At 40.6% G+C, this 12369-nt stretch overlaps 2 protein-coding genes across 2 annotated transcripts; both read right to left on the bottom strand.

The window, feature by feature from the left end:
* Positions 1-7393: 7393 nt before the first annotated feature.
* LOC143266211 (uncharacterized) lies at positions 7394-9691 on the bottom strand. Its single transcript, XM_076541814.1, has one exon. It carries the CDS (start codon positions 9626-9628, stop codon positions 7394-7396), a length of 2235 nt encoding a protein of 744 aa, XP_076397929.1. The 5' UTR covers positions 9629-9691.
* A 1519-nt stretch (positions 9692-11210) lies between these two features.
* Positions 11211-12112, bottom strand: LOC143266209 (uncharacterized). Its single transcript, XM_076541812.1, has 2 exons — positions 11702-12112; positions 11211-11475 (listed from the first exon to the last, which is right to left on the bottom strand). The coding sequence occupies exons 1-2, from the start codon at positions 12104-12106 to the stop codon at positions 11461-11463; spliced, it is 420 nt and encodes a 139-aa protein (XP_076397927.1). The 5' UTR covers positions 12107-12112; the 3' UTR covers positions 11211-11460.
* Positions 12113-12369: the final 257 nt, after the last annotated feature.

Consider the following 12369-nt stretch of genomic DNA (forward strand, 5'->3'; position numbering starts at 1 on the left):
TGAGCAAGATCAGTTCCTGAGAGAGGCGTATGACGAAACGATTAGGAAATATGTGCCACTGTTGCCAAAAGTCCGACAAATGTTCAATACACAAACTGCTCGTGTAGTCCAGATTACCGTTGGATCTAGAGGTGCCTTGCCGAAATTAACTCAAACTGAACTTAGTCTACTTGAAATTCCTCGAAAAGATTTTATAACAATATCAATAGTCGAGCTGCGCAGCTCACTCGAAATTTACAATAAATTCATTGACTATAGTTAAATCACTTAAGAGACAAAAATTAATAATGATAAAATTTAGGAAATAAAATACAATAATAATATAAAATACTAAATGCAACATCAAATCAAATGAAACTGATGGTAAGACATGCGAGGCGTTATTAACACATGATGGATGTGCAATTATATTTCTTTTTATATATCTCTCTTTGTTTGTTTGTTTATGTGTATTTGATGTGACGAGGTATACGAGACACTACTATGATGGATGTGCAATTTTACTTTTTCCTTTGTTTGTTTGTTTTAATGTTTATTTATTTATTGATGTAGTGTGCTATTTATCAGTTGACATATTGCGTTTGTTAACTATTGACTTATTACTGAATTATAAACGATAGTGAAAAACAAATTAGTGATTTATGTGAGTATATGACCTATGTGACTGTGTTTTTATCGTTTATGACGTATCGTTATTGTTACCAAGCCAAGTACGGGGCTTAATACCGAACGAAGTCCGCACAAAGTGCGCAGGATATTAGCCAAATGCCTCGTCATCTAATTAGTGACGCGCATGAATGGATTAACGAGATTCCCAATCTGTCCCTATCTACTTTCTTGCGAAACCACTGCCAAGGGAACAGACTTGGAACCATTAACAGGGAAAGAAGACCCTGTTGAGCTTGACTCTAGTCTGGCACTGTAAGGTGACATGAGAGGTGTAGCATAAGTGGGAGATATCATGTCGCCGGTGAAATACCACTACTTTCATAGTTTCTTTACTTACTCGGTAAGGTGGAACGCGTGCACCGTGGTTGCGACCCGGTTGTTACGGTATTTGTTGTCTTGAACCAAACGTATAAGAGTGGTGTCGAAAGCCTGCGGGTCGATCACCAATAATAACTTCTGCGTGATCCGATTCGAGTTCACTGCCAGGCGCGTCCTAAGCCCAGCTCAACGAGGACAGAAACCTCGCGTAGAGCAAAAGGGCAAAAGCTGGCTTGATCTCGATGTTCAGTACGCATAGAGACTGCAAAAGCACGGCCTATCGATCCTTTTGTCTTGAAGAGTTTTCAGCAAGAGATGTCAGAAAAGTTACTACAGGGATAACTGACTTGTGACGGCCAAGTGTTCATAGCGACGTTGCTTCTTGATCCTTCGATGTCGGCTCTTCCTATCATTGCAAAGCAGAATTCGCCAAGCATCGGATTCTTCACCCGCCAACAGGGAACATGAGCTGGGTTTAAACCGTCGTGAGACAGGTTAGTTTTACCCTACTGATAACTGTGTCTTTGCGATAGTAATCCTGCTCAGTACAAGAAAAACGGCAGGTTCAGACACTTGGTTCACGCACTGGGTCGAGCGGCCGGTGGTGCGAAACTACCATCCGTGGGATTATGCCTGAACGCCTCTAAGGCCGTATCCTTTCTAGACAAAGATGGCAACGATATTTCTGGGAGTCTCGTGTGGGTCGAAAGGCTCAAAACAATGTGACACTACTAGGTGGACGGTCCTCGGATCGTTCATCGCACGGGCTCCAGTTTGCCGTATGGGCGTCATCAGATTCGTCGTCGAGATCTTACCGTACGACGACCACGGCGCTCTAACGGTCGATCATGGGTACTCCAAGTTCGACGTCGAGTTCTACTCGGTAGAGCAGTTACCACGCTGCGATCTGTTGAGACTCAGCCCTATGCTTGGGGATACGCCTTGTCGGTTAGGCGAGGACCCCAAAGAAAAAATGTACATAACACAATGTATATAACAATATATAGTAAGAAATGAGATTGAAGAAGACGAAAGAAAAGAGAAACAGGAGAGAGGAAAGAACTCTACCATGCCGTTTCATGTAAAAACGTTCTAGTCAGAACCGATCGTTATTTGTTACAAACGAAAGAAACCAATACGCCGCAGGAAGCTTTAAATTTCGCTACGAATCCCGAAAGCAATATGCTGCCAGAACTTGTCCTTACATGACGTATTCGAAAAGCAATACGCTACCAGAAATTGTAGTTAAGCCACGTATACAAAAAGCAATACGCTGTCAGAACTTGGGCTTATACCACAACTAATGATAAATATTTATTAATTTCAACCTGCATGTACCGCACGTGATAAACCGTAGCGAATAAACTTGAAAAATGTTACACTTTAGATTAAAATTGTCGCTTGTAGGAGTTGTCGATGATCGTTTCATTGATTCGAAAATACCGAAGAAGACTTGGAGCGAAATTGAAAGTACCATTGACGGGACTTAGAGCGAAAACGAAAGGTGGCTCACCGAACCGACTGCGCGGAACGATTTATTCTTAATTTCTTCGCTATTTATGAATCCGGACGTGCCAAAATCATATAGGAGTACTAAAAATACATTACTCTAACAAGACTACTCGTTTTTTAAATATATTCTCAGTCATCAATTCATCGAACCGACTATGCGGAGGGATTTATTCTCAATTTCTACCAAAAAAATTTTTTATACATGTATTTTATCGTTAAATTTCAAAGAATATATGTAAAAATCGCTTGCATATCATTTTAAGCGTGTGTCACAACTTTTTGGAGAACCGATTTTTTCGCGCTAAGTTTCACCGCACATTCGAATTGGCACGTTCGGTTCGCGCGTCAGCGCCGTAAGCGCCCGTGCGTAACGGTCGGTGTCGCCGACCATCCGACCGGCCGTTCGGTACCTATAAGGAGACGTTCGGTTCGATCGTGCCAGACGGAACAGAGTCGGGCGCGTGGCTATTCTATGACCTCGGTTGAGAACTAGTCCAACGCTCCTCAAGCGTAACTTTGTGTTGCCTCGACTATTCGTGCTCTCGGTATCGATGCAGGATTTTCTCCACACTGCATTGTCGCGTGTCGGCGTCTAAGACCAAATGGCACTTATGCGACGAACCTTTAATATGAGGCTCGTGACTCGTATGCACTTCGGTGTGTACGTCATACTGGTCAAGAGGCACAGGCTACTAATAAAGAGAAGCGGGCCGATTCTAAGCAGGCTAAAAGTTTTCTAAAATAATACTTATAATATAAAAATGAACTAGAAAGAGGTATTGAACGAAGTTGTTTGTTACAACGCCTTCAGTCGAGAGGCTAAAAAATTGTAAAACGGAATATCTATTCCGAAATACTGTGGTGCCGAATTATCATGAGAACCGCGATCGGCATTTGTTTGCTTCTTCGCGGGAAAAGCGTGGATTGCGTACCACGACGTCGTTTTAAAAAGATCGCGCTTCATTGGCTCCATTGTTTCACAATCCCGCGGATACTTATTATTGCTTTTCCAAATTGTATTTCTTTATTAAACCTTTTTTTAACACAATCGTGTTTACATTTATCATTATCCTACAATACAGAAATGATATTATGTCCCTTAATGTTATGTGCGTCTCGAACACCTAAATATTTTCTCGATGCGCGAGAAAGCTTCTTCTTCGCGGAGACTTTTTCGGTACGGTGAAGTATAATATTAAATAAACGCTTCACTATGCGTACAGCGCCAGAGATATTCAGATGAAGTAATATGAAACTATAACTGGCAAAAAACGGTTTCTGGAATGGAAACTTCTTCCAAAGCGACGAGCTTTGGGTACGGACGATTTCTCGATATAACATCGAGTTTTCGCTTGAACGTACGAAAAAATATTATTATGGATCGTAGCTATGACTCGAAATTTAAAGAAAATAAAAATTTAGGTGGATTTTTAAGAATCGATGTGCCCAGCGCGAGCTAAAATTCTCTGTCTACGTGCTTACATCGATTCGATTTTTTCGAACAGCATGTGTAACGTCCCTAGAACCTAAGTTTAGTTAGTTACAAGCGCTAAAAGGTAAAGAGCGGCTTTTACCTCTAAACGACTCGATTTCGCGAATATAGATTGTGGGATTCGTGTGGTGTGCGGTTAAGGATTGAAATCCACAGGTCAAAATCTTTCAACAATTAGATTTATTCAATAAACGATAAGAAATGAAACTAACAAACAACAATAACAACAAAATAAAGAAAGTCTATAAATTATAAATGATTGATTAGTATAAAGAACTAAATAGATCTCGAAATAATAATAGTAATAGAATTTGATAAATTAAACAATATGTAATTGATAATCGTGAATTTAACGATATGAAACTCGCAATTTAATACTTTATATTGGACCGTATCTGAATCGGGTCTCTGATAAAGCAAACTTCGCATTCGTAATATTAACTAAATTTGATATTCGATTTTTGTGCTCGACGCTATAATCTAAGAGCAATTCGGTATCTAGATTTGTATAAACGAAATTTGATAGATTTTATAATGTTAGCGCTTTGTAATCTACCGCCGCGAGGAACTCGACCTAAGTGAAATTCTCTAAACGCACCTAAATACGCTTTCGCAAAAATTAGACAGATTTATTCTACTATCTAACGCGGTGTAGTCGACTACGTAAATTACGCTAAGTGAGAACAGTATTCCTTTAATAACTCGAATTATCGAAATTTATCTGAATCTAAATGAATTACTTTTCAGAACAGTTACTCTTTTATTATCTGACTCGACAACTAATGGTCCATGACCCTTTTAGCCAAAACGAATACTGACAACCAAAACCAGATCGCTTAATTGGGGAGCCTGCGTTAGCTAGCTGCTAAACAACCCAACGATCCAGAGTCAGATGAAAAGTATAAGCCTGACAGGGTAGCAAATCAATTGACTCTAATTGTAAAATCGTAATTGCTGAACTGCCACCCAAAAGACACGGGTTTCAGAGACCAAGCCGCTCAAATGGGGAGCCTGCGTTAGCTAGCTACGAAACGACCCAGAGCGAGCTCCGAGAATCTGAAGGCTCGTTAGCAATCCGACGAAAAATCAAATATGAGTAGCTGAGAGCAATCGTTTCGATATCTTAGCCTTTCTTGGCGCTAAGTATAGCTCTCTCCTGACGGAGTTTCAGACACGAGATCGTTTGAACGGGGAGCCTGCGTTAGCTAGCTGCTGAAACAACCCACGACCAAGTGTCCAAATGGCATATACCCGCTTGACCAATCAAGTATCAAGATTCGTTGCGGCTCTTGACAGCGAAAACTATTCCTAATTATTCTTATACAAATATACGCGACGTGTATCGTGCTCGACTTCGAAGACTGTTCTGATTTTAGACGGGTTTCGCTCGCCCTTTTATACTCGCAGGTTCGCTGAATTCCTGGAATTTCTGTGACGTCAGAATATCTAAATTTTCATATAACTTCGTTATTATATATTAATTATGAAATTGAACGGTTTAATTATGTTTTAAATGTCGCTCTTCAATTAATGGCTATCGTTTCGATACTAAAATGGTACTCTAATGGTGTTTTAATGAAAACTACATTTTCTGTCCTTTTCTATAAGAGGCGAGTCTATTTCGATTTACAGCTTTCTAGTTTAAGAAAATAATCGTGGTTCCGGTCATAAGTAGTTTAGTAATGACTGATTTTACGTATATAAATTGATTTAATTAATTAATTAATTTAATGGTCAAAAATGCCGAAAATAGAAATAGTAGCTCCATCCTTTTCTAGGATCAGCGCTGATCTCAAGGATTTCGGACGTGTATTGCGGCACGTAGGCACATCATAGCGTCGTGGAAATTTCCATACTAAATTACACATTTATTAGAATTAAAATAAAATAATACATAATCTTGGTTTTAATCATTCCAACTTAACATTCAATTATTGGTATGAAAATATTACCTATTCTAAATCAAAATTATAAGATAATTAATGTAAATGCTATTATATATATATTTATATGTATCTACTCTGATTACCGACTGCTGAGTTTGATAGATCGATGATCGATACGCGACATACTGTCGATAATTTGGCAACTACTGTCGGTAATTGGGTATTCTAATAGGTGGGCAGAAGATTGTCGTGATGTTGGTGGTAGAGAAAAAAACGTTTCCCCGGAGACGTTACACCTTCCCCCTCAGTGAAGTCTCTTGTCCTCAAGAGACTTTTTAGCTGGTAGCTTGTCTGGAGGTGCATTCTCGGCACTTGCAGGACTCCGCGCTGTTCCGGGGTGATACTGCACCTTGTCCGAATAACCACCGAGCCTTCCAGGCCTTGCGTCGTGGGTCTCCTCGTTTGATGTTTTTGTATGTGTCGTAGGAGCGTTCGGACACGTCGATTTTTATTAGCCTCCATTCGTTAGCGGGTTTCTTCTGATTAAATCGTATTCTTGATTATGTATATGTGAAACATATATATGTATATCTATTTTACCTGGGTTTTGGGCTTGGTAATATTCGATTTTAGTTTCCTTAACCAACTTCGTTTTCCTGCCCTTCGAGCCATGTTGACTGTAATGCGTGTTGTTGTCTACTATTATGGGATCTATTGTGGTGTGATTAATCATGGCGTCGCTGATTGTCGCGGTTACGTAATGGCTTGCGCTAGTTTTTAAGATTTACGATTATTTCTTTCTCAGCGGAAGGGGTGCTATTAGTAATATTATATACCGTTTATCATTAACCACACAAAAGTTTATTTAATAAAATATAAATCTTTTCAAGTAGTAGGAAAAACAGAGTGTATATTTTTGTAACTAGTAGGTGTTTAAACCCATTCGCGCGGTCCCCGATGTTGTATTTTCCAGTTCCGTGATGCGGAAGGTGTCCTCGGTGTTCAGAGGTACTCCCGCTTCGAACGCTTCCACATCCTCGTCATCCATCTGAAGAATTTTATTGGTGCACTCAGAGCAGGCTATGGCTGGCATGGTGTGTGCCAGCCTCTTCTTGCATCTGAGGCACCGGGTTTTTCCTAGGGCGTAGTCCCTCTTGATGTGGAAGTGCGACCCTGTGCGCAATTATTTATTCGTTTAATTATTTGTTGAATGATAAATATAAAATGAAATTTTGAATCTTGCCTGCGCTCCACCACTGCCTTTTCGCCTCGGAGTGGGTGGGTGCCATGCAAAGCAAGCATAGCCTCCCTACGGTAGGGTTGAATTTATAAGAGAATACCAGCCCCATGTCTCTCATGCAGAGTGCAGTGGTTAGTTGCTGATTTTGTCGTCCGATGTCCATTTTATCAGGGTCTTAAGTGATCCTTACTTTCTTTCTTTCTCCGTGTCTACTCTTCTGGATGGCACTCTTATTACTGACTACTTGTTCGTTCGGCTACGCCCTTACGCACGTATTCATACCCCCGCTGATTTCCATTCATTCATTTGTAAATAGGCCCGTTTAATTCTGTCCTTATGAACGATTCTCCTTCTGTTTCTATGGTCTATTTGTATTTCCACGTTGTTGTTACCTATGGTTCTCGTAATCCTGTAGGGGCCTGAGTATTCCTTCTTAAGTTTATTTTTCCGTGACGGATTAAGAAGGAATACGTCCTCGCCTGTCTCGTAATGAATCGGTCGGATTTTCCTGTCGTAGTAATGTTTCTGTCGGTGTTTCGCTTGTTCGAGATTATTCCGTGCGGTTTTTCGGAAATTGTGTAGTTTTGTGATGAGATTGTCGACATAGTCTGGATAAGTGCATATTGCATCTTCTGTTGGAAAATTGGATGGTTGGCGTGCTTTTCTGCCGAATATTAACTCGTGAGGGGTAAATCTTGTGCCCTCGTGGAGACTAGTGTTATAAGAAAACATCGCTTGTGGTAGCCACTCGTCCCATTGTTTTTCTATTGTGAGAAAATGTTTCAGATATTCAATTAATACCTGGTGGCTTCTTTCTAGGGATCCATTTGACTGCGGATGGAAAGATGACGTCCTGTAGGTTTGTATGTGGAAAATTTTTGCTAATTTCTTCATTAAGGAGCTCATGAAACATGCCCCCTGGTCAGTCAAGATCGCCTTTGGACAGCCAAATGTGCAAATAAAGTGCTTGGTGAATGCTTTCGCTACGTCTTCTGCAGTCATTGAAGCGATAGGCGCGGCTACTGAATATTTAGTTAAATTATCTTGGATGGTCAATATATAGCTGTATACTCTTGAGGTTAAAGGTAAGGGTCCTAATATATCCATCGAGATTTTATCAAATGCATCTAGGGGAGTATCCGTAATTACCATGGGTTCTTTATTCTTTACGCGGACTAATTTGTTTCTTTGACAGTCTATACAGGTTTTTACAAAATCGGCTATCTCTCTCTTCATGTTCTTCCAATAGTAATTATCTCTGACGCGATGGTAAGTTTTTCTTATTCCTTTATGCCCCCCGGTGGGTGTTATATGGTTTTCTTGAATTATAGGGATTCTTTCCGCGAACGACGGAGTTTTAATATCCCCGGTACAAATGGTGATACGTATTGGCATGTCAGCAAAAGTTAAGTGTATTAATTTTTTTAGATTTTTGCTATCTGGTAAGCTAAGGTCACTAATTTTAAGGTTTCGGAGGAGTAACGCGTGTTTCCTGAGGGTTTGAGGTAATTCTTTTTTTAATGTGCTAGTTACGCCGAATATCCATTGCTTCTTTAGTTTAAATTGAATTATTTCCTTTTCAGGTGACGTTTTAATTTTCTTCTTATTGATGAACAATTCTGATTCGGGATCCAGAGGATTTCCTTGGGAGTCCCAAAATACCACTATTGGTCCCTTTCTTGTACAGAGATGATCCCTCGCTTCAATTACAGAGCTTGTTACTTTTCCTGTTATTCTTGGTTTCCGTACCTTACTTACTGTGAGTTTTCCATCTTCTTTTTTTATTTTAATGGGAGTTATTGGACCTGATTTATTTAACTTTTTAGGCTCGTAAGGAGGCTCTTCTTCTTTTCTCTCGGATTCTGAGGATGGAGGTGCAGCATAAATTTTCGGCGGATCTTTAAACAGGTGTTTGGGAATTATTGTTTCTTCACCGAATTCTTCTATTTCATCTCCGATTACTAGAGGATCGTTTTTCCTCAATACTAGAGGTGGAGGAGTCTTTGTCTTGAATTCGTAGGGTGGTTGGTGGATCTCCGCTTGGACTTGTATCTGGTCTTCTTTATTTCTTTCGTAGTTAATAACTTCTACCTTTTCCCTCTCGTTAACGATGTCTTCGTCGGAACTATCTGTATCGTAGTAGTTCGATTCATCGGAGCTTATTTCTTCTTCTTTTGTCCTTTTCCTGTGTTTATGAGGAAGCGCGTCCGAATTTTTATCTTCCAATGAACGAGTAGGGTATTGATGGTACCTCTTTTCCTTTTTAATTTCTCGCGGACTGGATGTAGCTGACTTTCTTGGTCGAGTTTGATATTGATGAGATTCCTTTTTTTTCTTAATTTTTCTGGAACTGAACGTTGCTGATTCCCTTGGACGAGTCTTGTACTGGTGGATCCTTTTTTCCCTTTTAATTTCCCTTTGGGTGTCTGTACTTGTAGCTGATGGGCGAGGCCTTTTTGCGTTAATCGGTAGCACTTTCGTTTGAACGGGGTTACGGGATAATGCGTCCATATTGGCGTTCAGGCTTCCGGCCTTATACTTAATCTCGTAGTCATACTCACTCAACTTGATTCGCTAGCGCAGCAACCTCGATGTCGGGTCGGCGACGCTGTTCAGCCAGACTAAGGGTTTGTGGTCGGTTATGAGAAAGAATTTTCTTCCGTAGACGTACGGGCGGAAGTGATGTACTGCGTAAACGATGGCGAGTAATTCTCGTTCCGTGGTTGAGTATCGTGTTTCTGCCGGGTTGAGGACTCTCGAAGCGTATGAGATCGGCTGGTCCTTTCCTATTTCACCCTGGCTGAGAATGGCTCCAATTGCAATCCCTGACGCATCCGTGGTAATATTAAAGGGTTTAGAAAAATCTGGATGAGTGAGGACTGGCTCTCTACATAGTCTCCCCCTAAGGGTTGTAAAGGCCTCCTGTTGGAGATTAGTCCACTCGAATTTTTGCTCCTTTTTCGTTAAGTCTGATAGTGGCTTCGCGATTTTTGAAAAATTTTCGATGAATCTTCGGTAGTATCCGCAGAGTCCTAAGAACTGCCATACATTCTTCACTGTTTCTGGTATCGGGAATTTCTCCACCGCTTCTATCTTCTTGGGGTCCGGTTTTACCCCGTTTTCGTCGATGATATGGCCTAAGTATGTTACTTCCTTTTTTAGAAATTCACATTTGTCGGGCTGTAGGCTGAGATTGGCGTCTCTCAATTTCTCCATCAATTTATGGAATTTAACTTCGTGTTCGTGCAGTGAACTTGCGTAGATTACGATATCGTCCAAGTACACGAATAGTTCTATTCCTTGGAGTCCAGATAGAACGTTGTCCATCAATCGTTGGAAAGTGGCTGGTGCGTTCTTTAGTCCGAATGGCATCCTGTTGAACTCGTAGTGACCGTAAGGGGTCGAAAACGCAGTTTTGCACTTGTCGTCCGGATGCATTGGGATTTGTTGGAATCCTGATTTTAGATCGAAAATTGAGAAATATTTCGCGCTACCTAATTGGTCCAAAATATCAGTGATATTAGGAAGTGGATACGCGTCGCCAATCGTTTTTTCATTTAAGCGCCTGAAATCTATGACTAATCGCCACCTCTTTTTGCCCTGAGAATCTTCTTTCTTTGGTACGATCCATAAAGGGGAATTATAAGGTGAAGTTGATTGTTCAATAATCCCTTTTTCGAGAAGCTCGTCAATCTGCCTGTTGATTTCCTCTTTTTGACTTTGTGGATATCTGTACTGTTTTACGTTAATTGGTACGTCGTCGGTGGTAATAATCCTATGATATACTTTATCCGTTGCTGCTAAATCTTCTCCCGGTAGATTAAACCTATCCGCGTGTCGTTTTATTAGTTTTTCAATGCTAGCCCTTTCTTCGTCATTTAAATGATCTAATCTCAATAGTTTAAGTAAGTTTTGTATCCTAAATGTATCCGGAGTTTGTAAGTTTTCTACGGGTGATTCTTCGAAAGGCTGTAACTCTACCTCAGGCATGGGAATTTTTATCTCTTCGGAAGAAACGTTAATTGCGTAAATAAAAGCTACTCCCTTTCTATTAGTGACTATAGCGTTACCGAGATGCAAATTGGGATTTATATCTAACTTTGGGACGTATCCAGTGCTGACATGACTATTTAGGGCCCTGATTGGTATTACGTTTCTCTCCCTAGGTTTTATGTGAATAACTGGTTCTTCAAATGGTATGGTGAAGTCCTTGGTGATTACAATCGCTTTAGGGTAATTAATAACCGCTTCTGTACTTTGAAAGAATTCGTTTCCGAGGATTCCGTCTTGTTCTATTGGTAAGGTTTCGGCGATATGCAATATGGTCTCGTGGTCGAATATCTTCACTTTGATGTACCCTGTTGTAGAAATTTTTCCTTTTGTTATTCCGCTTAGTTGCAGACAGACGTCGGTATAGATTTGAGTGGGATATACTAATGATGTTTCTTTAATTAAATTTAGGTCTGACCCTGTATCTATCATGAATAAGGCTGACCCGCTTTGGAAAATCTTATTTTTTGCTTCAATACTAGGGGGCTTTTTAATAATCTTAGTGGGGACTATGAGGTTTGTACTACTACGCACCTGTTCGGCTCTCTTATCCTGATAAGCTTGTTCGGCTCTTTTGTCTTGATAAGCCTTCTTCCTACATTGTGTGATTGTGTGGCCAATATTTCCACAGAACGTACAGGTAGGAGGGGGAGGCCTGGCTACTGGGGGCCTTCTGAGAATAGTGATTGGACTGGCTACTTGGTTATTTGGACTTGGTGCAGTGCGTGGTACTATGTGCTGTGGTTGTGGTAGTTCTAGGTTGGTTGTTCTCGCGGGTCTTCCGTGTTGGTTAAATCTACGACAATCTGAGGTTCGGTGCCCTAATCTTTCGCAATGAAGACAGTATTTTTGTTGCCATTGTACCGTCGCGGTTTGCTGGGATCCTGACATATAATTGGGGCGCTTATGATTACTAACGCGAGCATTCTCATCTGCCATTTTCAATCGGACCTGGCTCTCCCTAAGTTCTGCTTCGGCGAGAATCGTCGCGCTAATTGCATCGTCGAGAAATATGTATTCGTGGTGTCGCAGTCTATTATAAACTTCTGGTCTTAAACCCGTCATGAATGTTCTAATAGCATTACTTTCGGCGGTTTTATTATATTGCGGCGCTAACTGTGGTTGTTCCATTTCATTACAATTTTTAATTTGTGATAAGAGGCTTGATATGCGACTACCGTAATCTACAACCGCCTCGTTTG

Source organism: Megachile rotundata, unplaced genomic scaffold (genome assembly GCF_050947335.1).
Source record: "Megachile rotundata isolate GNS110a unplaced genomic scaffold, iyMegRotu1 scaffold0092, whole genome shotgun sequence".
Classification (NCBI taxonomy): Eukaryota; Metazoa; Arthropoda; class Insecta; order Hymenoptera; family Megachilidae; genus Megachile; species Megachile rotundata.

Excerpts from the sequence above, each read along its gene's own strand:
- LOC143266209 (XM_076541812.1), bottom strand. The coding sequence starts at position 12,106 with ATGGCAGATGAGAATGCTCGCGTTAGTAATCATAAGCGCCCCAATTAT.
- LOC143266211 (XM_076541814.1), bottom strand. The coding sequence starts at position 9,628 with ATGGACGCATTATCCCGTAACCCCGTTCAAACGAAAGTGCTACCGATT.